Source organism: Coregonus lavaretus (genome assembly GCF_964263955.1).
Source record: "Coregonus lavaretus genome assembly, chromosome: 26".
NCBI lineage: Eukaryota > Metazoa > Chordata > Actinopteri > Salmoniformes > Salmonidae > Coregonus > Coregonus lavaretus.
In genome coordinates, this window is record NC_140013.1 from 2,673,572 (window position 1) to 2,701,272 (window position 27,701).

The following is a 27,701-nucleotide window of genomic DNA, read 5'->3' on the forward strand; positions in this document are numbered from 1 at the left end:
AAACATATATTTTTGGGATCATTTGTGGGGAGGCAGTGAGACTTTAAAGAAAATATCACTGCCTCCTTCTCACAAATGATCCAAAAAATATAAAAATTAAATAAAGTTGGTTCAACACAGTGGCGGGTCATTTTGACCCTAGGACAACGGGAGGGTTAAGGGAGTCTGGCACTACCATCTGGTGCTTCTTCTTGCCAACTCTGTCCTTAGATCTTCGATAGAGAATGCCATCCTTGATTTAGAGTTTATCCCAATGCTTCAGCATTATCAACACTTGGGCAGTCTCATGAGCTCTCTCTCTCCGCGAAGGTCTCCTCCTCCTCTCAATGAAGTATGCCACCCGGGCCAGCACCTGGTCCGCCTTCTGTTTTCTCTGTATCGCGTCAGAAGAAAGGACTGGAAGAGCAGCCATCCCCCTTCATGCTGAAGGATGCTGGCAGAATACTGGGCTAATTGGAAGTTGCGCACTGGCACACATGCATCCCACTCCAGACAGGATTCCAAAACTGCTTTCACTCCTTCAGGAGAGACTTGAGCCAGGATCTCGCCACTTTGGATCTTGACTGACAGTTTGAACGCTTCCTGGATGAACTCTGAAGGTCCAGGGCTTCCTCCTCACTCTTCCCGAAAACCAGGAGATCATCCAAGTAACACAGGAGGGTCAAGTAGTTCTGGTCGCTGAAGATTGAGGTCATCATTCTGCCGAATGTTGCTGGGCTGTTACATAACCCCTGAGCCATTCTGTTGTACTCAAATAACCCTGCAGGTGATGTGCATGCTGTGTACTTACATCTTCATGTATGGGGATGTTGTAGAATCCCGAAGTCAAATCCATAATACTGAAGAAGCAGTTCCTTCCCAAAGCAGCGAGAGCATCGGCTTGATGGGGCAATTGGTACGCATCTTTCTCTGTCCTCTGGTTCAATCTGAAATCTGAAATCAGTGCAAATTCTCAAATCTCCTGACGGCTTCCAAACCAGGACGAGGAGGGAGGCCCACTCACTACTGGACTTACGGATGATGCTCCGCTCCTCCATCTCCTTCAACGTCTGCCTCAGTTTCTGGTAGTCGGATGGTGGAACCCTCCTGTACGGCAGCCTGAAAGGATTCTCATCTTTCACTCGGATCCGGTGGATTATGTTCTTCGCTTTCACACAATCAAGTCGGTCCCTGGAGAAGATGCCTTCATACTGAGCAATCAGGTCCACTAGTTTTCCTTTCCACGTGTCAGACACTTCACAGGACTCTATGTCAACTTTTGTTAAGCCTAGCTCTTTCAACTTTTATAGATACTCCTTCTTTGCCATTTCCCCACTCACTGAACATTCTTCCCCGGCTTGACATTCTGAACAGCAGACTGGACCTTACTGGGGCCCTCAACATGGCTGGCGTAGAGCTCTAGGTCTTCTAGGGCTAGTCATGGGTGCACATCAGCCAGCTTGGTGTTACGGCGGAGAACAATAGGGCGGTTCAACATGTTGATCACTTTCATAGGGACCCACTTGCCAACCCTCAAAGGACATACAGTGCGTCCTACTAGGATATTTCTTGGTGCAGATCACGCTGTAGTGGCCTCTACGACTACAGTACTACCAACTGATAGAGGCACCTTTTCTTTCAGTTTTCCCCAGACTAAACGTTTATGCTGAGGCATGAGTCACACTCTGCTTGAGCACTACAGTTCCCACTTTGTCTGGTATCTTGTCACCGTGCCAGCGGTTCACGTTTGCTAGCATGCTGAGTAAAAGTCCATGTGAATCTTCTTCGGCAGGTTTGGAAAGGCTGTCCCAATACCAATTTGTTTTCTTAACCTTTTGCATCATGTGTTTTATGCTGTTCAATCCAACTGTCTGTCCAGGTACAACTAAAACAGACACTGCCATCTTGCAATCTAAAAGATCAATGTTCAAGTCATATTTATATTTAGGCTGTGCGCCTGTTTGCCCCAACAGCCTACAATAACTACTTGAATTGGCTTTCTAGACTCTGGTTTTATCACGTTACATCTCAGAAGTGTTTCTTCAGCTGACTCACTTAACATGCAGGTCATAGCCCCACTGTCTATCAGAGCTTGAAGTTCTACTACTTCTATTGCACTATTACTGGAACATAAAATGTTCTGATAAATTGCCTCGGTTTTCATGGTGTTTTCAGTCTTTGTATCTATGGTGATCTGTGAGGGTGTAACATGTTCGCCCACACTGCCCCCCTCTTGGAGTGAGCATGTTTGTTTAAAGCGGGCCCAGGGGAGCCTCGGCAGTTGCCTCTACAACTCGTTTTCTTGCTGGACATTCAAAGCCTCTGTGGCCTGTCATGTGACACTTGAAGCATACGCCCTCCTTTAAGCAGTGGGACTAAGTTTAACCCTTTGACGCATACTATCACATATTTGTGATCATTGTTGAGTGGTCCCTGCAGCGTACCATCGCAAATATGTGATTGGAACAGTAGCAACAGAACGTATGATGCACACAACGCGTCTAAACAGAATTGTTGTCTGAAAAGCATCTAAACAATGTTTTGTATTGATGGGAAATAAAGGTCTTCACAACTTTATTCCTTAATTTCACCTTTCAATGTAAAAGATAAATGACACGGAACACATCCACATCTAAACTCATTCCATAAACAATCATTTTATTTGTTGGGGGTGGGGGTTTCAAGTCCATGGGGGGTAGAAATGGTGGAAGGTATCGTGGGGGGATATGATTCAGGAAATATTACTATGATGGGAGATTGATCAATAAATGAGGGCAAACACAGGAGAAGTTTATACGATAAATACCATTACAATCTATGCAAGAATTGGAATGCATCATTTTTCACCAGTACTTGAAAACGTGAATAAAACAGTAAATAAACTCAGCAAAAAAAGAAATGTCCTCTCATTGTCAACTATGTTCATTTTCAGCAAACTTAACATGTGTAAATATTTGTATGAACATAACAAGATTCAACAACTGAGACATAAACTGAACAAGTTCCACAGACATGTGACTAAAAGGAATTGAATAATGTGTCCCTGAACAAAGGGGGGGGGGGGGGGGGGGCAAAATCAAAAGTAACAGTCAGTATCTGGTGTGGCCACCAGCTGCATTAAGTACTGCAGTGCATCTCCTCCTCACGGACTGCACCACATTTGCCAGTTCTTGCTGTGAGATGTTACCCCACCCTTCCACCAAGGCACCTGCAAGTTCCCGGACATTTCTTGGAGGAATGGCCCTAGCTCTCACCCTCCGATCCAACAGGTCCCAGACGTGCTCAATGGGATTGAGATCCAGGCTCTTCGCTGGCCATGGCAGAACACTGACATTCCTGTCTTGCAGGAAATCACGCATAGAACGAGCAGTATGGCTGGTGGCATTGTCATGCTGGAGGGTCATGTCAGGATGAGCCTGCAGGAAGGGTACCACATGAGGGAGGAGGATGTCTTCCCTGTAACGCACAGCGTTGAGATCGCCTGCAATGACAACAAGCTCAGTCCGATGATGCTGTGACACACCGCCCCAGACCATGACGGACCCTCCACCTCCAAATCGATCCCGCTCCAGAGTACAGGCCTCAGTGTAACGCTCATTCCTTCAACGATAAACGCGAATCTGACCATCACCCCTAGTGAGACAAAACCGCGACTCGTCAGTGAAGAGCACTTTTTGCCAGTCCTGTCTGGTCCAGCGACGGTGGGTTTGTGCCCATAGGCGATGTTGATGCCGGTGATGTCTAGTGAGGACCTGCCTTACAACAGGCCTACAAGCCCTCAGTCCAGCCTCTCTCAACGTATTGCGGACAGTCTGAGCACTGATGGAGGGATTGTGCGTTCCTGGTGTAACTCTGGTATTTGTTGTTGCCATCCTGTACCTGTCCCGCAGGTGTGATGTTCGGATGTACCGATCCTGTGCAGGTGTTGTTACATGTGGTCTGCCACTGCGAGGATGATCAGCTGTCCGTCCTGTCTCCCTGTAGCGCTGTCTTAGGCATCTCACAGTACGGACATTACAATTTATTGCCCTGGCCACATCTGCAATCCTTATGCCTCCTTGCAGCATGCCTAAGGCACGTTCATGCAGATGAGCAGGGACCCTAGGCATCTTTCTTTTGGTGTTTTTCAGAGTCAGTAGAAAAGTTAGTAGAAAGGTCTCTTTAGAGTCCTAAGTTTTCATAACTGTGACCTTAATTCCCTACCGTCTGTAAGCTATTAGTGTCTTAACGACCGTTCCAAAGGTGCATGTTCATTAATTGTTTATGGTTGATTGAACAAGCATGGGAAACAGTGTTTAAACCCTTTACAATTAAGATCTGTGAAGTTATTTTGATTTTTACGAATTATCTTTGAAAGACAGGGTCCTGATAAAGGGACGTTTCTTTTTTTGCTGAGATTACATTATGCTCCATACATGCAGTACATTCAGAAAGTATTCTGACCACTTCACTTTTTCCACATTTTGTTATTATCTTTTTTCCTCATCAATCTACACACAACACCCCATAATGACAAAGCAAAAACAGGTTTTTAAAAATGCTAGCAAATTTACTACAAATAAAAAACGGAAATACCTTATTTACATAAGTATTCAGACCCTTTGCTATGAGACAAAAAATTGAGCTCAGGTATATCCTGTTTCTATTTATCATCCTTGAGATGTTTCTACAACTTGATTGGAGTCCACCTGCGGTAAATTCAATTGATTGGACATTATTTGGAAAGGCACACACCTGTCTATATAAGGTCCCACAGTTGGCAGTGCATATCAGAGCAGAAACCAAGCCATGAGGTCGAAGGAATTGTCCGTAGAGCTCCGAGACAGGATTGTGTCGAAGCACAGATCTGAGTGGCGCAGTGGTCTAAGGCACTGCATCGCAGTGCTAACTGTGTCACTAGAGATCCTGGTTCGAATCCAGGCTCTGTCGCAGCCGACCGCGACCAGGAGACTCATGGGCGGCGCACAATTGGCCCAGCGTCGTCCAGGGTAGGGGAGGGAATGGCCGGCAGGGATGTAGCTCAGTTGATAGAGCATGGCGTTTGCAACGCCAGGGTTGTGGGTTCAATTCCCACGGGGGGCCAGTATAAAAAATATATATATATGTATTCACTAACTGTAAGTCGCTCTGTATAAGAGCGTCTGCTAAATGACTAAAATGTAAATGTAAATGGGAAGGGTACCAAAACATTTCTTCAGCATCGAAGGTCCCCAAGAACACACTGGCCTCCATCATTCTTAAATGGAAGACATTTGGAACCACCAAGACTTTTCCTAGAGCTGGCCGCCTGGCCAAACTGAGCAATCGGGGGAGAAGGGCCTTGGTCAGGAAGGTGAACGAGAACTCAATGGTCACTCTGTCAGAGCTCTAGAGTTCCTCTGTGGAGATGGGAGAACCTTCCAGAAGGAGAACCATCCCTATAGCACCCCACCAATCAGGCCTTTACGGTAGAGTGGCCAGACGGAAGCCACTCCTCAGTAAAAGGCACATGACAGCCCGCTTGGAGTTTGCCAAAAGGTACCTAAAGACTCTCAGACCATGAGAAACAAGATTGAACTCTTTGGCCTGAATGCTAAGCGTCATGTCTGGAGGAAACCTGGCACCATCCCTACGGTGAAGTATGGTGGTGGCAGCATCTTGCTGTGGGGATGTTCTTCAGCAGCAGGGACTGGGAGAATAGTCAGGATCGAGGGAAAGATGAACAGAGCAAATTACAGTGGCAGGGACTGGAAGACTAGTCAGGATCCTCAGACTGGGGCGAAAGTTCACCTTCCAGCAGGACAATGACCCTAAGCACACAGCCAAGACAACACAGGAGTGGCTTCGGGACAAGTCTCTGAATGTCCTTGAGTGGCCCAGCCAGAGCCCGGACTTGAACCCGATCAATCATCTCTGGAGAGACCTGGAAATAGCTGTGCAGCGGCGCTCCCCATCCAACCTAACAGAGCTTGGGAGGATCTGTAGAGAAGAATGTGAGAAAATACCCAAATAAAGGTCTGCCAAGCTTGTAGCATCATACCCAAGAAGACTTGAGGCTGTAATCGCTGCCAAAGGTGCTTCAACAAAGTGCTCAGTAAAGGGTCTGAATACTTATGTAAATGTGATATTTCCGGGTTTTTTAAAAATACATTTGCAAACATAACAACTGTTTTGCTTTGTCATTATGGGGTATTGTGTGTAGATTGATGAGGGAAAAAAACTATGTAATCAATTTTGGAATAAGGCTGTAACGTAACAAAATGTGGAAAAGTGAAGGGGTCGGAATACTTTCAGAACGCACTGTACATACGGTATGCTACAGTATAAACGAAAACACGATATACAGAAAATAAGGCACTTACTTTGACAGGAATGTACACATGTCCAAAGTTATTATTTGTAAGGAAAACAACAATGAAGGCAATGCGGGCTCCAGCCAGACAATGTGCCAGGGGGAAAAAGTTTGTGCAAGGCCTGTTCTGACTAAAGATGTGCAATGTCTTCATACTTGATCTGGGGAAAAACTGGGGAAGTGCTTGGGCTCTCGTGAAACATAAATTGTCCGCAACAGTGAAATGGGCTACTTCATATGTGAATTAATGAGGAGGCGGAACACACCTCAATTTAAACTGTTGTTAGAAAATCTAACTTGGTAGAAAAGTTTGAAATTGACAAGTTGAAACATAGTTTATAGATAGTTAGCAGGCAGCGTGCCTTGGTTTAAGGGCAGTGCGGGTTAACTGTCCTGTTGCGTAACAATCACATTTTGGAACAGTGAGTGTATTCTGACATCACGGGCATAAAAAAACTAACGCTGGGGCGACCGTTATAGATATTTGGAACTCACAAGTGAAAAGCTTAATGGTCTGAGCCTTACAAATTCTACAGGGGCCAGCTGATGTATTAGTTTGTGGCTTTTTGGCCGAAGTTCTCCTTTGATTCTGTTCCTGGGTTGAGAGAAGCTTTTCCAGGAGAGAAATCACTTTGTTCAATGAAGCCTGATCACTGTTAGTGCACGTATAGTGCTGGGTCAGGGCAGTGCTTTACAAACATCATTGTCACCTAATGACCTGGATCATCCACTCTTTTTCCCTGTCTTTGCAAGCACTCATTGGCAAGGTCAATTAATTTGTTTAGTCTGACCCAATAATCCAAGCAGCTCTCTGACTATCTTGGAAGGTTTCATAGAAGTATCCTAATGGAATTGTGAATGAGATTTCCTCTCCAAAGTGCTGCCTCAGGATATTGTATATGGCTTCAGGGTCTCGGTTTATGTTAACGAGGGGGTTTCCACGGAGCCCAATTGTCACGATCGTCGTAATGAGTGGACCAAGGCGCAGCGTGAAATGCGTACATCTTTTATTGAGTACTATAACAATAACAAAACAACAAAACGAAACGTGAAGTCCTCGGTCATAAACACAAACCTACACGGAACAAGATCCCACAAATGACAAGTGCACAACAGGCTGCCTAAGTATGGTTCCCAATCAGAGACAACAAGACACAGCTGCCTCCGATTGGGAACCACCCCGGCCAACACAGAAACACACGATCTAGAAAAGAACACATAGAAAACAAAACATAGACACTACACATAGAAACTAACACCCTGGCTCAACATATAAGAGTCCCCAGAGCCAGGGCGTGACAGTACTCCCCCCCAAAGGCGCGGACTGCGACCGCGCCAACTAAACCCAACAGGGGAGGGGCCGGGTGGGCATTCCGCCTCGGAGGCGGATCCGGCTCCGGGCGTGACCACCACCCTCTAACTACCCCCCCCCCGTAGCGCCCCTGGTCTGGTCCCGCTGGCTGGAGCTGGACTGGACATCAGTGGAGCGGATTGATTAGGCTCCGGTGTGGAGCAGCTGACCGGTACCTGACCAGGCACCGGTGAAACAGGCACGGGCTGTGCCGGACTGACGACGCGCACCACAGGCTTGGTGCGGGGAGCAGGGACGGGCTGGACCGGGCTGGCGACGCGCACCACAGGCTTGGTGCGAGGAGCAGGAACGGGCCGGACCGGGCTGACGACGCGCACCACTGCCTTGGTGCGGGGAGCAGGAACAGGCCGGGCCGGGCTGGCGACGCGTACCACAGGCTTGGTGCGAGGGGCAGGAACAGGCCGGGCCGGGCTGGCGACGCGCACCACAGGCTTGGTGCGAGGGGCAGGAACAGGCCGGGCTGGGCTGGCGACGCGCACCACAGGCTTGGTGCGAGGGGCAGGAACAGGCCGGGCCGGGCTGGCGACGCGCATCACAGGCTTGGTGCGGGGAACAGGAACAGGCCGGACCGGGCTGTGGAGACGGACTGGAGGTCTGGAGCGAAGAGCTGACACAACCCGTCCTGGCTGAATGCCTATTTTTACACACTCTGTGTGAGGCATCAGCACAGGACGTACAGGGCTGTGTACTCGTACTGGCACTACAGCACGTGGCACTGGCGCAGGATATCCGGGACCGAGGAGGGGTACTGGAGGCCACGAGCGTTGAGCTGGCACACTCCGTCCTGGCTGCATGCCCACCTTAGCACGACACGTGCGTGGTGCTAGCACAGGACGTACAGGACTGTGCCGGACCACTCGCGGCACAGTACGCAGCTCCGCATACCTCGGAACCTGCCCAGTCTCACGCTGCCTAGCCTGAGTACGGGGAGTTGGCTCTGCTCTACCTCTAGGCTCCGCCAACCTCCCTTCCAGCCCCCCAAACCCGGTGGCCTCCTCTCCTAATCCACAAACTCGCCCTGTAGCTGCCTCCAGCAGCCCCGTCGTCCATGCCGTGTGCCCCCCCCCCAAAACATTTATTGGGGTTGCCTCTTGCGTGTCCGACGTCGGCACGGTTGGCGCCGCTGCTCCTCTCTATGGCGCGCCTCCACCGTCTCCTCCCACGGACGCCGATCCATTCCGGCCTGGATTTCCTCCCAAGTCCAGGATCCCTGCCCGTCCAAGATCTCCTCCCAAGTCCAGGCTGTCTGCTCCTGGACACGCTGCTTGGTCCTGTTATGGTGGGATCTTCTGTCACGATTGTCGTAATGAGTGGACCAAGGCGCAGCGTGAAATGCGTACATCTTTTATTGAGTACTATAACAATAACAAAACACAGAAACACACAATCTAGAAAAGAACACATAGAAAACAAAACATAGACACTACACATAGAAACTAACACCTTGGCTCAACATATAAGAGTCCCCAGAGCCAGGGCGTGACACCAATCCTGACTATGTCTTTAGACCGCCCCATTAGCCTGTCCTGTATATCTTGCACCTGTTCTGATATACTGCATCCCTTCTTTTTCAGGTGAGCTTGCATCATTTCTTGCCATTCAGTCACTGTGCACCGGTCTGTGCTATCACCCCTAAAGTGGTGGTTCTCTGACGTCTGACTTCAGAATTAGGTTGACCTTTGACCAATCAGGTATTTGTGCTATGGGCTTGAAAGTGCTTGGAGCAGCCCCTGCTAGACTAGCAGCAAGTTGATTTCCTATTTCACTGCCCAGTTGTTTGACTAACTCTGCAAGGGATTGCAACTGGGTTTGGTTTTCATTTTCACCCCCTATGGGCTTCTGATTCAGGAAGTGGGGAGTTCCGTTGTTTCACATTCATTTTGTACATTGTCTTATAACAATAGGTAAAAGGGTATTGTACAGTGCAATCATAATGTATGCAATATTGGTGGAATCAAGTGAGACATTTCAGAAGATTAGATTAGCAAACAGCTGAATAAATTCATACTTACTGGACCTTTAAAAGTGGTCCTTCCTATTGAACCATTTCTAGCTGAATGGAGAATAATCAATGAGACTCACCAAATTGGCTGTCATAGAGGACTTCCTCTGCATCCTGGTTCTGAGGAGTGAGAGAGAGAGACTTATTAGGAGGCTTAGTCGCACGGTTGACTTTTCAATTGAATGTAACAAAACAAAGCAGCAGCTCCAAACGCTTTCATGTGACAGTCCCACCGTCCCAGTATTAACACTCCCCTAATTTACATTTTACATTTCAGTCATTTAGCAGACGCTCTTATCCAGAGCGACTTACAGTTAGTGAGTGCATACATTTTCATACTGGCCCCCCGTGGGAATCGAACGCAAACGCCATGCTCTTCCAACTGAGCTAATTTCACAGCATTGTGTCAAAGAAAGGTAATAACTAATGGAAAAGGATTAGGTCTATTTATCAGTCTCAGGGGAGGATTAAGCTAAACAGAATATAAACACACTGGGCCATAGCCGCGGGAAGACGTTATGGGGTGGCGGTGCTGTGCCGACCACTGAGGTGGGGGGGGGCTTTGGGGGGGGGGTGTTTGTACGATGCAAAAAAATTTGAATTGCCCACGCTGAAGACGTCTATATCGTTCGCTAATACATGATAGTAAAGGCCATTACTTCGTGAAAAAATGTATTTGTAACTTGAGTCTGATAATTATCTGCACAAAACAGTTAATCTGATAATATTTGTAAAAAATATATATATATAATGCTTGATATATGTTTTCCAGTTCCTTGAAATACTTCCAAATGCAACTTATTTATATGTGAAAACTCAAATGGTATATTAATTCCTTTTACATTTTAGTAGATGCTCTTTCTAGAGCAACTTACAGTAGTGAGTGCATACAGTCGTGGTCAAAGGTTTTGAGAACTGAGGCAGCAGACTTTGTGAAAATTAGTATTTGTGTCATTCTCAAAACTTTTGACCACGACTGTACATGTACATTTACATACTTTTTCGTATTGGTCTCCTGTGGGAATCAAACCCACAACCCTAGCTTGCAAGCGCCATGCTCTACTAACTGAGCCACATCATCACAAACCACTTGATGTCTCAAGGAATTACTGTATTGTGCATTATTTTTCTTCATGGTGATGGAAAGTCTACAAGTACAAACCTAGATGACCAGCCTATGTACAATACAGTAATACACATTTACATTAAGTGGTTTGTAAGCATGGTAAATTAATACTGAACAAAAAGTGGTTGTTTTCCATGTTATTTTATCAAGAAAAATATTTAATTTGATGTGGATGTTTTGAGTCTTTGTCCATAACTTTGCACCTTTTGATGTACTGTACCAGTGAAAAGTTTGGACACACCTACTCATTCAAGGGTTTTTCTTTATTTTGACTATTTTCTACATTGTAGAATAATAGTGAAGACATCAAAACTAAGAAATAACACACATGTAATCATGTAGTAACCAAAAAAGTGTTAAACAAATCAAAATATATTTTATATTTGAGATTCTTCAAAGTAGCCACCCTTGTGGAGGCCAGGTCATCTGATGCAGCAAACCCTCACTCTCCTTCTTGGTCATATAGCCCTTACACAGCCTGGAGGTGTGTTGGGGCATTGTCCTGTTGAAAAACAAATGATAGTCCCACTAAGCCCAAACCAGATGGGATGGCATATCGCTGCAGAATGCTGTGGTAGCCATGCTGGTTAAGTGTGCCTTGCATTCTAAATAAATCACCAACAGTGTCACAAGCAAAGCACCCCCAAACCATCACACCTCCTCCTCCATGCTTCATGGTGGGAACCACATATGCAGAGATCATCCGTTCACCTGCTCTGCGTCTCCCAAAGACACGGTGGTTGGAACCAAAACTCTCAAATTTGGACTCATCAGACCAAAAGGACAGATTTCCACCGGTATACTGTCTATTGCTCGTGTTTCTTGGCCCAAGCAGGTCTTTTCTTATTATTGGTGTCCTTTAGTAGTGGTTTCTTTGTCTCCTATGAACAGTTGATGTTGAGATGTGTCTGTTACTTGAACTCTGTGAAGAACTGATTTGGGCTGCAATCTGAGGTGCAGTTAAGTAAGCATTTCACTGTAATGTCTGCACCTGTTGTATTCGGCGCATGTGACCAATAAAATGTGATTTGATTTGATTTGAACTCTAATGAACTTATCCTCTGCAGCAGGGGTAACTCTGGGTCTTCCTTTCCTGTGGCGGTCCTCATGAGAGCCAGTTTCATCATAGCGCTTGATGGTTTTTGCGACTGCACTTGAAGAAACTTTCAAAGTTCTTGACATTTTCCAGATTGAGTGACCTTTATGTCTTAAAGTAATGATGGCCTGTCATTTCTGTTTGCTTATTTGAGCTGTTCTTGACATAATATGGACTTGGTCTTTTACTAAATAGGGCTATCGTCTGTATACCACCCCTACCTTGTCATAACACAACTGATTGGCTCAAACACATTAAGAAGGAAATGAACTTTTAACAAGGCACACCTGTTAATTGAAATGCATTCCAGGTGACTACCTCATGAAGATGGTTGAGAGAATGCCAAGAGTGTGTAAAGCTGTCATCAAGGCAAAGGTTGGCTACTTTGAAGAATCAAAAATATAAAATATATTTTGATTTGTTTAATTTTATGGTTACTACATGATTCCATATGTGTTATTTCATAGTTTTGATATCTTCACTATTATTCTACAATGTAGAAAATAGTAAAAATAATGAAAATCCCTGGAATGAGTAGGTGTTCCAAACTTTTGACTGGTACTGTATATGTTTGAGGACAGGGTTTTGTTCTTTCTGGATTCCATTAGAATGATGATCGAAGAGAAAGGGACAGGACAACAACTCTTACAATTCCAACTATTAAACCCTGCAGGATACTGTTCATAATTATACAACTACTTTTTTGCCAAACCTGAGATGCTGCAAAAATACGTTTGCCCATGCTACAGACGTCAGACGTCTATATCGGTCCAATACAGGACTAGTAAAGGCCCAGCGCACTACTTTTGAGAGAAATAAATACATATTTGTTTTGTTATTCTGATTTTTCAAGGGGTGCTGCAGTACCCTGAGCACCCCTACTTCCCGCAGCTATGAACTGGGCTATTTCCATTCATTGGATAATTACCCCACTTCCCTTCCTCATCTTGTACAGCCTAAAGTTTGTCACTCATGTACTGTTTTTTTGCAACGCTAAATGTAGAAACCCCTCTGGGTTATTGGGAGGAATAATAGCCGATTTGCCATGTCATTAGTAGCTCCTAATTGTGTGGGTTTCTTAGCGCCTGTAGCATGCCGGGCTCCTTCGCGCCGAGTGCTCGGCTCAATTAAGACACAGTCAGAGAGAAGTTCCTCCACAGTGGCTGTCAATAGCCTGTAGCTGCCTGCAACAGACCATGGAGGAAGGAGGAAATCAATCACAGCTTTGAAGAGTATTTTCTCCTCCCATCTTTCAGAAGAAGACAGGTCTCAGTCTTTGGGGAGGAAGGAAGACTGTATAGCCTACAGTTCTGGCAAGTATCAGGAACTCTGCAGCAAGAGCAGAGCGGTAACAGATAATGAGTAGGAGAGAGATAAATAAATATTTTGATTTATGACTACCTCTAGACTGACAATTACTCCCCTCCTGGGCTCGGCAGGTCCCTTTGGAGATGAGCACAATCTAAACAAGTCGTAAATTCACAGTGAGGCGGGTGTGGCACATTGTTTTGGCATGATCGGGGCGACCAAGGGGAGGGGTGAGGACAGTGAACGGAGCCATTGGAGGAAAGCCATCTATTAACCTCCCCTCAGGAGATGACCACTAAGAACTATTAGAACAACACCGGCCAGAGATGGTCATTTAGCTCATTGATGTCCTCCCCCTGGTTGAGCTGCTGCCTGAACCCTGTCACAACAGCACTCTCTCACTCACCTGTCACTTACTTCTCCTTATTCCCTTGATTCCCTCTAATATTCATCAAACCTTAATATGAGTCTCTAACAAGTACTGTCTCTAGCAGAGACATTTGAATAACAGGATGCTAAGATTGAAGACGAGCGGCAGGGACCGAGAGAATGATAAATCTTCCATGATGCTTGTTCACTTGCATGTACTTTGTGTTGTCAGATTTGGGTGTGATCAGAGTGAGAGGCAGATTTATTCATCGGAAGACAAGACATCCAGAGCTGATTTTAATTAAATTTAATTCAGTGCCATTGGTGGATAAAAAGACATTGGTTTAATTGGGCTCAGTAGCTTAAGTCAGTCAGGCCCATGAATTTCTCAATCCTCACACTGCATTCCTCTGAAGCCGGTTTCTAAGGAGAGACGCTGCCATCCTCAGGCTGCATTCTAAGAGATGAATAGTCTATATATTTCTTAAATATTATATCATCCCATCCCCTGCCTCTTAGAAGCCTGGAGGCATATGTATCTGCAAAAAGTTATTAACCATTGTGAATATCTCAGTGAAAAAACACAAATCACATGCACAAGTCACTGGCATTTGCTTTATTTTCAGCAATCAACTAACCACCATAGAATATAATAAGACATGAAGCGTTATTGCAGAAAGCAGGATTATCATGTTAACAAGCTAACTTTGATAAACAGCCACATACATCTTGATTGTTTTGGTATTTGGTATTTTATTAGGATCCCCATTAGCTGTTGCAAAAGCAGCAGCTACTCTTCCTGGGGTCCACACAAAACATGAAACATGACATAATACAGAACATTAATAGACAAGAACAGCTCAAGGACAGAACTACATCAATTAAAAATAAAATAAAAAAGGCACACGTAGCCTACATATCAATACATACACAAAAACTATCTAGGTCAAATAGGGGAGAGGCGTTGTGCCGTGAGGTGTTGCTTCATCTGTTTTTTGAAACCAGGTTTTCTGTTCATTTGAACAATATGAGATGGAACGGAGTTCGATGCAATAATGGCTCCATATAATACTGTACGATTTCTTGAATTAGTTCTGGATTTGGGGACTGTGAAAAGACCCCTGGTGGCATGTCTGGTGGGGTAAGTGTGTGTGTGTCAGAGCTGTGTGTAAGTTGACTATGCAAATAATTTGGGATTTTCAACACATTATTGTTTCTTATAAAAAGAAGAAGTGATGCAGTCAGTCTCTCCTCAACTCTTAACCAAGAGAGACTGGCATGCATAGTATTTATATCAGCCCTCTGATTACAACGAAGAGCAAGACATGCCGCTCTGTTTTGGGCCAGCTGCAGCTTAACTAGGTCTTTCCTTGCAGCACTCGACCACACGACTGGACAATAATCAAGATAAGACAACATTAGAGTCTACAGGACTTGCTTTTTGGAGTGTGGTGTCAAAAAAGCAGAGCATCTCTTTATTACGGACAGACCTCTCCCCATCTTTACAACCATTTAATCTATATGTTTTGACCATAACAGTTTACAATCTAAGGTAACACCAAGTAATTTAGTCTCCTCAACTTGTTCAAAAGCCACACCATTAATTACCAGATTAATCTAAGGTCTAGAATTTAGGGAATGATTTGTACCAAATACAATGCTCTTAGTTTTAGAGATGTTCAGGACCAGTTTATTACTGGACACCCATTCCAAAACAGACTGCAACTCTTAGTTAAGGGTTTCAGTGACTTCATTAGCTTTGGTTGCTGATGCGTATATGGTTGAATCATCAGCATACATGGACACACATGCTTTGTTTAATGCCAGTGGCAGGTCGTTGGTAAAAATAGAAAAGAGTAGAGGGCCTAGAGAGCTGCCCTGCGGTACAACACACTTTACATGTTTGACATTAGAGAAGCTTCCATTAAAGAAAACCCTTTGAGTTCTATTAGATAGATAGCACTGAATCCACGATATGGAAGAGGTTGAAAAGCCATAACACACACGTTTTCTCAACAACAGGTTATGGTCAATAATATCAAAGGCTGCACTGAAATCTAAACGTACAGCTCCCACATTCTTCTTATTATCAATTTCTTTCAACCAATCATCAATCATTTGTGTCAGTGCAGTACATGTTGAGTGCCCTTCCCTATAAGCATGTTGAAAGTCTGTTGTTAATTTGGTTTACAGAGAAATAGCATTGTAATTGGTCAAACAATTTTATCCAACAGTTTGCTAAGAGCTGGCAGCAAGCTGATATGTCTGCTGTTAGAACCAGTAAAGGCCACTTTACCTCTCTTGAGTAGCGGAATGACTTTGGCTTCCCTCTAGGCCTGAGGACAAAGACTTTCCTCTAGGCTCAGATTAAAGGTATGACAGATAGGAGTGGCTATAGAGTCAGCTCCCATCCTCCGTAGCTTTCCATCTAAATTGTAATGCCAGGAGGTTTGTCATTATTGATCGATAACAATAATTTTTCCACCTCTCCCACACTAACTTTACAACATTTTCTTCATTATTTGTTTTTTTATGCATGAATACGATGAATCACTATTCGTAGTTGGCATTTCCTGCCTAAGTTTGCCCACTTTGCCAATTAAGTAATCATTAAAATAATTGGCAACATCAAATGGTTTTGTGATGAATAAGCCATTTCATTAGATGAAAGATGGAGTTGAATTTGTCTTTCTGCCCATAATTTCATTTAAAGTACTCCAAAGTTGTTTTCCATCATTCTTTATATCATTGATCTTGGCTTCATAATACAGTTTCTTTCTTATTTTTGTTGAGTTTAGTCACATAATTTCTCAATTTGCAGTAAGTCACCCAGTCAGATGTGCAGCCAGACTTATTAGCCACTCCTTTTGCCCCATCTCTTTCAACCACACAGTTTTTAAATTCCTCATCAATCGATTGAGACTTTACAGTTCTAACAGTCTGTTTCTTAACAGTTGCTACTTTATCAATAATTGGAAGAAGCAATTTCATAAATTCATCAAGTGCAGCGCCTGGATGCTCCTTATTAATCACATCAGACCAACAAATATTTTTTACATCATCCACATAAGAGTCACAGCAAAATATATTGTATGATCTCTTATACACTATTTTAGGCCCAGCTTTTGGAACTTTGGCTTTCCTGGATATAGCCACTATATTGTGATCACTGCATCCAATGGATACGGATACAGTATTAGTAAAAATGTTATCGATACATGTGGATGATCTTGTTCCTGTAGTGTTTGTAAACACCCTGGTAGGTTGATTAATAACTTGAACCAGATTACAGCTTCCTCTTGAGCGGACAGCTTGATAAAAACCAGTCAATATTCAGGTCCCCAAGAAAGTAAACCTCTCTGTTTACATCACATACACTATCAAGCATTTCACACATATTATTTAGATACTGACTGTTAGCACATGGTGGCCTATAGCAACACCCCAAAAGGAAAGTCTTTAGATGTGCCAAGTGAACCTGCAACCACAACACTTCAATAACACTTGACATAAGTTATTCTCTAAGCATGACAGGGATATGGCTCTGAATATATACAGCAATACCTCCCCCATAAGCATTTCTGTCTCTTCTATAGATGTTATGTCCTTGTATTGCTACTGCTGTATCATCAAATGATGTATCTAAGTGAGTCTCAGAAATGGCTAATATTTGAATGTTACATGATGTTAGCAAGTTATTGATTTCATGAACCTTATTTCTAAGGCTACATATATTAATATGGGCTATTTTCAGCCCTTTCCTGGGTAGCGTATCAGAGATAGACATAATGGGCCTCCTAAGTGGCGCAGCAGTCTAAGGCACTGCATCGCAGTGCTTGAGGCATCACTACAGAACCGGGTTCGGGAGACCCATGAGGCAGCGCACAATTGGCCCAGCGTCATCCGGGTTAGGGGAGGGTTTGGCCGGCCAGGATGCCCTTGTCCCATCGCATTCTAGTGACTCCTTGGGGCGGGCCGGGCGCCTGCAAGCTGACTTCGGTCACCAGTTCTACAGTGTTTCCGAGCAGTGTGTCAAGAAGCAGTGTGGCTTGGCAGAGTCATGTTTCGGAGGATGCATGGCTCTCGACGTTCGCCTCTTCCGAGTCCGTACAGGAGTTGCAGCGATGGGACAAGACTGTAATTACCAATTGGATATCACCAAATTGTGGAGAAAAAGGGGTAAAAGTACAAAAAATAAAGAATAAAAAAGAGATAGACATAATATGGAAACAAGCAAAAAAAGCAAGAGAAAAAAATATACTTGGACAAAACAAGTATTTTCTTGTTGTTGTAACAACTGCTTGTAGAACTATTTTTGTTTGTTTAAAAGATCCTTCACCGGTGATAGAGAGACACCACTGTCCTCAACGGTACTCCCGCCGGCTTTGGTCTTTGTTATGGTAGATAGCAACTTAGGTTACGCTATTACGCCTGGCAGTTCCAGACAGGGCAGGTCACAGGGAAGATTGAAAACAACAAAAAGCAGGGATCTAGACAACCACAAACCCGGGACAATCCCCGGCCCAGCCACAATGGCTAAGCACGTCATGGGGTGAGTTCAAGCCCTCAAGAAACCCCGCTAGCTTGATAGGCAGCTAGCTAGCAGCTAGGCTAGCTGCTACGCCAAATAGCTCCTCAGACCTGGCCTTGGTCGGCAGAGTTGCAGTCCCAGCAACTGATGCCAACCGCGTCGCGGGATCCAAACTAAAAAGTTAGCTAGCTACTAAGAAACTTTCTAATACATTTTCAAAACAACAAACCGAGCTCTCCCTCATTCCGCGTTCAACGGAATTGACTTACCTGTCTTATGGTTTTTCTAGTTGATAAAGAAAGCTACATTTGTATAGTGGTTGTTGTCAATTCAATTATACCTTGTCAATGTTAAGTTATTTAAAGCAATTCTGGACAGTCAGCTGCCTAACTCATTGATCCAGCTTTCTGGAACAGCCCCATGATGATGGGAAATACATAGTGCCTTCAGAAAGTATTGACACCCCTTGACTTTTTCCACATTTTGTTGTGTTACAAAGTGGGATTAAAATGGATTTAATTGTATTTTTTTGTCAAAGTGGAAGAAAAATTCTAACATTTGTTAAAATAAAAAATATGAAAAATAAAAACACTCATATTGTATATCTTGATTAGATAAGTATTCAACCCCCTGAGTCAATATATGTTAGAATCACGTTTGCCAACGATCACAGCTGTGAGTCTTTCTGGATAAATCTTTAAGAGCATTGCACACCTGGATTGCACAATATTTGCACATTATTCTTTTTCAAATTCAAGCACTGTCAAGTTGGTTGTTGATCATTTCCTGACAGCCATTTTTAAATCGCCATAGATTTTCAAGACGATTTAAGTCAAAACTGTAACTAGGCCACTTGGTAAGCAACTCCAGTGTACATTTGGCCTTCTGATTTAGGATATTGTCCTGCTGAAAGGTGAATTTGTCTCCCAGTGTCTGTTGGAAAGCAGACTGAACCAGGTTTTCCTCTATGATTTTGTCTGTGTATTTTTGTTTCCGGTAAAAAACTCCCTAGTCGTTGCCGATTACAAGCACACCCATAACATGATGCAGCCACCACCATGCTTGAAAATATGAAGAGTGGTACTCAGTGATGTGCTGTGTTAGATTTGCCCCAAACATAACACTTTATATCCCGTGTGTTTCAGTTGCTAGAGCATGGCACTTGCAATGCCAGGGTTGTGGGTTCGATTCCCACAGGGGACCAGTACCCAAAAAAATATGACAATGTATGCACTCAGTACTGTAAGTCACTTTGGATAAGAGTTTCTTATAAAATGTAAATAAATAAAAAATGTATTCAGGACATACATTTAATTTCTTTGCAGTTTTACTTTAGTGCCTTAATGCAAACCGGATGCATGTTTTGGAATATTTTTATTATGTACAGGCTTCCTTCTTTTCACTCTGTCAATTAGGTTAGTATTGTGGAGTACCTACTATGTGGTTGATCCATCCTCAGTTTTCTCCTATCACAGCCATTAAACTCTGTAACTGTTTTAAAGTCACCATTGGCCTCTGGGTGAAATCCCTGAGCAGTTTCCTTCCTCTCCGGCAACCAAGTTAGGAAGGACACCTGTATCTTTGTAGTGACTGGGTGTATTGATACACCATCAAAAGTGTAATTAATAACCACCATGCTCAAAGGGATATTCAATGTCTGCTTTTTTTTCTACCAATAGGTGCCCTTCTTTGCAAGCCATTGGAAAACCTCCCTGGTCTTTGTGGTTGAATCTGTGTTTTGAAATTCACTGCTAGACTGAGGGACCTTACAGATAATTGTATGTGTGGGGTAGAGAAATGAGGAAGTAGCCTAGCGGTTAGTGCGTTAGGCCAGGAAACGAAAGGTCGCTGGTTCAAATCCCCGAGCTGACAAGGTGGAAAATATGTCGACGTGCCCTTGAGCAAAGCTCTTAACCCTAATTACTCCAGGATGGCCGTTGATAATGGCAGACCCTGTCTGTGACCCCACTCTCGGAGAGAAAAAATACACATTTCCAATTCACACATGCGTATTAACACACACTTGTACTTAAATAGGACAAATGTAAGCTCCCATCTAATTTTATTATACACCATTGATGACAATTCTATATACACAGACCAATTGTTTTCTTGGTGACTATGGTCCCAGCTGCCTTGAGATCATTGACAAGATCCTCCTGTGTAGTTCTGGGCTGATTCCTCACCGTTTTCATGATCATTGCAACTCCACGAGGTGAGATCTTGCATGGAGCCCCAGGCCGAGGGAGATTGACAGTCTTTTGTGTTTTTTCCATTTGCGAATAATCGCAACAACTGTTGTCACCTTCTCACCAAGCTGCTTGGCGATGGTCTTGTAGCCCATTCCAGCCTTGTGTAAGTCTACAATCTTGTCCCTGACATCCTTGGAGAGCTCTTTGGTCTTGGCCATGGTGGAGAGTTTGGAATCTGATTGATCGATTGCTTCTGTGGACAGGTGTCTTTTACACAGGTAACAAGCTGAGATTAGGAGCACTCCCTTTAAGAGTGTGCTCCTAATCTCAGCTCGTTACCTGTATAAAAGACACCTGGGAGCCAGAAATCTTTCTGATTGAGAGGGGGTCAAATACTTATTTCCCTCATTAAAATGCAAATCAATTTATAACATTTTTGACATGCGTTTTTCTGGATTTTGTTGTTATTCTGTCTCTCACTGTTCAAATAAACCTACCATTAAAATTATAGACTGATCATTTCTTTGACAGTGGGCAAACATACAAAATCAGCAGGGGATCAAATATTTTTTTCCCTCACCGTAGGAACGTACATCTTCCTGAAGGACTATCCTGAAGCTGTGCGCCAGAAGATTAAATAACTTATCCCAGCCATGGAAGCTGCCAGAGCGCATGGGGACATTGCTTACATCTGCTTTGACAGGCTCAATGTCCACCCTCCCTCCCAAAAGCCTGGAAGGGATGAGAGAGCCAAGCGTGTGGGTTCGTAGCTTCAACCCCACAGCACACACAAACACCACCTGATTGATGGACTGCTGAATAATGTATATTTTTTCCCTCTTGCTTTGTTTGTTATTTTCCATCTTATGTCTATCTCTGATAAGCTACCCAGGAAAGGGCTAAACATAGCCTATATTAATATATGTAGCCTTAGAAATAAGGTTCATGAAATCAATAACTTGTTAACATCAGATAACATTCATACTGTATATTACATTTCTGAGAATTACTTAGATAATTCCTTTGATGATACAACAGTAGCAATACATTTTACATTTACATTTTAGTCATTTAGCAGACGCTCTTATCCAGAGCGACTTACAGTTAGTGAATACATATTTTTTTATACTGGCCCCCCGTGGGAATCGAACCCACAAGCTACATCCCTGCCGGCCATTCCCTCCCCTACCCTGGACGACGCTGGGCCAATTGTGCGCCGCCCATGAGTCTCCCGGTCGCGGCCGGCTGCGACAGAGCCTGGATTCGAACCAGGATCTCTAGTGGCACAGGAGTACAAAGATATAACATCTATAGAAGATACAGAAATGCCTATGGGGGAGGTGTTGCTGATTATATTCAGAGCCATATCCATCTAACACTTAGAGAAGATCTCATGTCAAGTGTTATTTAAGTATTGTGGTTGCAGGTTCACCTGCATCATCTAAAACCTATTATTGTAGGGTATTGCTATAGGCCACCAAGTGCTAAAAGTCAGTATCTAGATAATATGTGTGAAATGCTTGATAGTGTATGTGATGTAAACAGAGAGGTCTACTTTCTTGGGGACCTGAATATTGACTGGTTTTCATCAAGCTATCAACTCAAGAGGAAGGTTCTCACTGTAACCAGTACCTGTAATCTGGTTCAAGTTATTAATCAACCTACCAGGGTGTTTACAAACACTACAGGAACTATATGAATGTATTGATCACATTTTACTAATACTGTAGAACTTTGTCCTAAAGCTGTATTCGTACCCATTGGATGCAGTGATCACATTGGCTATATCCAGGAAAGCCAAGGTTCCAAAAGCTAGGCCTAAAATAGTTTAAAAGATAATCGAGTTTAAAAGATTATGCAAAATATTTAGCTGTGACTCTTACAGTATGTGGATGCTACAAATATTTGTTGGGCTGATGTGATTAATAAGGAGCATCCAGATGCTGCACTTGATGAATTTATGAAATTGCTTCTTCCAATTATTGATAAACATGCACCTGTTAAGAAACTGAATGTTTTAACTGTTAAGGCACCATGGATTGAGGAGGAATTGGAAAAACTGTATGGTTGAAAGAGATGGGACAAAAGGAGTGGCTAATAAGTCTGGCTGCACATCTGACTGGCTGACTAACTGCATATCGAGAAATAATGTGACTAAAGTCAACAAAAAGAAAAATTAACTGTATTATGAAACCAAGATCAATGATATAAAGAATTATGTAAAAAAAAAAAAAACTTTGGGGTACTTTAAATGAACTTACGGGCAGAAAGACAAATTCAACTCCATCTTTCATCATTTCATTGAATCAGATGGCTTATTCATCACAAAACCATTTGATGTTGCCAATTATTTTAATGATTACTTCATTGGCAACATGGGCAAACTTAGGCAAGAAAAGCCAACAACAAACAGTGAGCCATCATAATCATCCATAAAAAACAAATAATGAAAGAAAAGCATTGCAAGTTTGAATTTTGTAAAGTTAGTGTGGGAGAAGTGGAATAATTATTGTTATCGATCAATAATGACAAACCTGGCATTGACAAGTTAGATGCTACGGAGGATGGGAGCTGACTATATAGCCACTCCTATCTGTCATATCTTTAACCTGAGCCTAGAGGAAAGTGTTTGTCCTCAGGCCTGGAACGGTAAAGCGGCCTTCACTGGTTCTAACAGCTGACCTATCAGCTTGCTGTCAGCGCTTAGCAAACTATTGGAAAGAATTGTGTTTGACCAAATACAATGCAATTTTTCTGTAAACTAATTAACAACAGTCGTTCAGCATGCTTATAGAGAAGGGGCGCTCCTGTAGGCTACATGCGCACCTTCGTCCACTCACAAAATAATTCCAGAATCCAAACCCCAACAGTGAACTGTGCACCCGAAATTTGATGAATGGAAACAGACATCTGCGATTGTCATAAGGACTATACTTGTAGCCTGAATTTATGCATCTACTGTTGTCCATGCGCGTCTCAGTCTCTGCCACTCATCTCCACCTTGGGCAAAATGTAAGTGTTCTCGTCAAACTACAAAGTATTCACACCCCTTTACTTTCTCCACATTTTGTTGTGTTACAGCCTGAATATAAAATTGATCAAATTTCAATTTTGTTTCACTGATCTACACACAATACCTCATAAGTCCCCTGTAGCTCAGTTGGTAGAGCATGGCGCTTGCAACGCCAGGGTTGTGGTTTCGTTTCCCACGGGGGGCCAGTATGAAATTTTTTTATGCTAAATGACTAAAATGTAAAAAAAAAGTGGAATTTTGTTTGAATAACTTTTTCAAAATCTGAAATGTATTGCGTCAATAAGTGTTCAACTCTTTTGTTATCGCAAACCGAAATAAGTTCAGGAGTAAAAATGTTCTTAACAAATCGCATAATAAGTTGCACGGACTTATTCTGTGTGCAATAATAGTGGGAAACATGATTTTTGAATAACTACCCCATCTCTGTACCCCACACATACAATTATCTGTAAGGTCCCTCAATCGAGTAGTGAATTTCAAGCAGAGATTCAACCACAAAGAGCAGGGAGGTTTTTCAATGCCAAAGAAGGGCACCTATTGGTAGATGCGTAAAACAAAATGAGCATGGTGAAGTTGTTAATTAGGCTTTGGATGGTGTATCAATAAAACCAGTCACCAAGAAGATACAGGTGTCCTTCCTAACTTGTTGCCAGAGAGGAAGGAAACTGCTTAGGGTTTTCACCATGAGGCCAATGGTTTAATGGTTATGCTATAAGGAAACTGAGGATGGATCAACAACATTGTAGTTACTCTCAAATACTAACCTAAATGACTGAGTGAAAAGAAGGAAGCCTGTACAGAATAAAACATATTCCAAAACATGCATCCTGTTTGCAAAAAGCCCCTTAAGTAATACTGCAAAAAAATTGACAAACTAATTAATACAAAGCGTTATGTTTGGGGCAAATCCAACACAACACATCACTGAGTACACGGCTGGCCTGCTCATTAGGCAGGATTAGGTGGCCGCCTATGGCAGCAGATTTTCTGAGCAAATCTGACCAAGACGCACCTCCAACAACAACACATAAAACCTCTCATAATTCTGCCCAAAAAGAATGAACATTTCTCTCAAATATTGGCTTTTTAGGTGAGCGCTGATGCCACCCTGTGATAAGTAGTGCCCACTTTGTCAAAGAAAGGGGCACAAAATATTTTGCTTGTCCATTCCCAGCGCGCCTCTCCAGGGTGCTGTTGGAGAGACGCATCGCTGCGGCACTCCACCAACGTTCCGTCAAAGTAAAAAAAAATCATCTAACATTTACTACATGACCAAAAGTATGTGGATACCTGCTCGTCGAACATCTCATTCCAAAATCATGGGCATTAATATGGAGTTTGTCCCCCCTTTGCTGCTATAACAGCATCCACTCTTCTGGGAAGGCTTTCCACTAGATGTTGGAACATTGCTGCTGGGACTTGCTTCCATTCAGTCACAAGTGCAATCGTGAGGTCGAGCACTGATGTTGGGCGATTAGGCCTGCCTCGCAGTCGGCGTTCCAATTCATCCCAAAGGTGTTCGATGGGGTTGAGGTCAGGGCTCTGTGCAGGCCAGTCAAGTTCTTCCACACCGATCGACAAACTATTTCTGTATGGACCTCGCTTTGTGCACGGCGGCATTGTCATGCTGAAACAGGAAAGGGCCTTCCCCAAACTGTTGCCATAAAATTGCACATAATCCTCTAGAATGTCATTGTATGCTGTAGCGTTAAGATTGCCGTTCACTGGAACTAAGGGACCTAGCCAGAACCATGAAAAACAGTCCCAGACCATTATACCTCCTCCACCAAACTTTACAGTTGGCACTATCCATTGGGGCAGGTAGCGTTCTCCTGGCATCCGCCAAACCCAGATTCGTCCGTCGGACTGCCAGATGGTAAAGCGTGATTCATCACTCCAGAACAACGCGTTTCCACTGCTCCAGAGTCCAATGGCGGCGAGCTTTACACCACTCCAGCCGACACTTGGCATTGCGCATGGTGATCTTAGGCTTGTGTGCGGCTGCTCGGCCATGGAAACCCATTTCATGAAGTTCCCGACAAACAGTTATTGTGCTGACGTTGCTTCCAGAGGCAGAACTCCTAGACTTATCCACTTCACAATAACAGCACTTAACAGTGGACCGTGCAGCTCTAGCAGGGCAGAAATTTACAAAACTGACTTGTTGAAAAGGTGGCATGCTATGACGGTGCCACGTTGAAAGTCACTGAGCTCCTCAGTAAGGCCATTCTACTGCCAATGTTTGTCTATGGAGATTGCATTGCTGTGTGCTCAATTTTATACACCTGTCAGCAACGGGTGTGGCTGAAATAGCCGAATCCACTCATTTGAAGGGATGTCCACATCCTTTTGTATATATAGTGTAAATCATGTAGCAGATATAGGATATGGTAGAAAGAGTGTGGCCTTTTCTGTAACCTACAGGCTGAAGATAAAATGTATGACAATGTAATGAGATGGACACTTTCTACATCATGCAGGTTTCTCTATTCAAATAGCCTAACCTAAATGGTGCTCAATCAAATAAAAAATGTGCTGTCATGTTAACAAACACATATCCTAAAAACAGCACAAGTCAAAGTAAAATGGACAATATGGAATGGACAATCACAACTGTTGTCCAGGAGTTTCACCGCATTGTCATGACCAGTGGTTTCAAGTTTGTATCCGTACATTTTTGACAAGCTGATCATAGCGAAAAAGACAATTCTTCTGCATTTCCCACTGTGTAACACATTGCAAATAGACTCACGATAACTCGTGATAAAGTTGGGTAGCTGATATTCAGAGCTTAAAATGGCCAAATTGATTAGTCACAGGAATCAGGTCTAATAAAGCCAATGCTACAGCCTGTTTTGCAAACGGTGGGCCTACCACATGTATGAGCATTCATAAAATTCCATTGCGCTGACATGGTAGGCTACACCCCAGTAAGCACGAGCCAACGTCTTTTTATATTTTTTTGGTGTTTTACAAATGGTAGGCTAACCACATAGATGGGCATTCATAAAATTCAATTTCAGGCAACACTGTAGGCTACACCTCCGTAAGCACAGACCTTTTGGACATCTTTTTTTGGTGCAGTCCATCTATGTAGATGTCTATGTTTGATTCAGATTTGGTGTGGTCCAGATCGGCCTTGATTTCAACGTCCATGGACATTGGCTCAGATTTGGTCCGGACCAAAAATCAATCATAGACGTCTATGTTTGGTTCATTTTTAGTCCGGTCTGGACCAGCCTTGATTTGGCCCAAACATAAACGTCTATAAATTAGTTCTTTTCAACTTTCATTCAGAAACTAAAATTAACCTGATTTCAACGTCCGGAATTTACGTATTTTTCAACGTCCGGAAAATATGCCTTTTCAACGTCCTGGAAAATATGTATTTTAAACAGACGGAAAATACCTTTTCACATTTCATTCAGACACCTAATTCAACGTCTGGAAAATACATATTTCAGACATCTTTCCAACGTCATTTTGCTTACCTGGACTATTCTAGTTTTGCGGGGGACTAACGGTCAAAAGTTTTAGAACACCTACTCATTCAAGGGTTTTTCTTTATTTTTATTATTTTCTACATTGGAAAATAATAGTGAAGACATCAAAACTATGAAATAACACATGGAATCATGTAGTAACCAAAAAAGTGTTGAACAAATCAAAATATATTTTATTTGTGATATTCTTCAAATAGCCACCATTTGCCTTGATGACAGCTTTGCACACTCTTGGCATTCTCTCAACCAGCTTCACCTAGAATGCATTTCAATTAACAGGTGTGCCTTTTTAAAAGTTTATTTGTGGAATTTCTTCCTTCTTAATGCGTTTGAGCCAATCAGATGTGTTGTGACAAGTTAAGGGGGTATACAGAAGATGGCCCTATTTGGTAAAAGACCAAGTCCATATTATGGCAAGAACAGCTCAAATAAGCATAGACAAACTACAGTCCATCATTACTTTAAGACATGAAGGTCAGTCAATATGGAACATTTCAAGAACTTTGAAAGTTTCTTTAAGTGCAGTCGCAAAAACCATCAAGCGCTATGATGAAACTGGCTCTCATGAGGATCGCCACAGGAATGGAAGACCCAGAGTTACCTCTGCTGCAGAGGATAAGTTCATTAGATTTACCAGCCTCAGAAACTGCAGCCCAAAGAAATGCTTCACAGAGTGCAAGTAACAGACACATCTCAACATCATCTGTTCAGAGGAGACTTTGTGAATCAGGCCTTCTTGGTCGAATTGCTGCAAAGAAACCACTACTAAAGGACACCAGTAAGAAGAAGAGACTTGCTTAGGCCAAGAAACACAAGCAATGGACATTAGACCGGTGGAAATTTGTCCTTTGGTCTGGA

General features: G+C 43.2%; 1 protein-coding gene across 1 annotated transcript in view; it reads right to left on the minus strand.

Annotated features, from left to right (window-relative positions):
- The window catches only part of LOC311102266 (beta-1,3-glucosyltransferase-like), a 182,525-nt gene that overhangs the window by 64,533 nt on the left and 90,291 nt on the right, over nucleotides 1–27,701 (minus strand). The window contains exon 3 of the mRNA XM_084143546.1: nucleotides 9,765–9,804. Coding sequence (XP_083999672.1) covers nucleotides 9,765–9,804 — 40 coding nt within the window. The remainder of the gene's footprint in view (nucleotides 1–9,764; nucleotides 9,805–27,701) is intronic.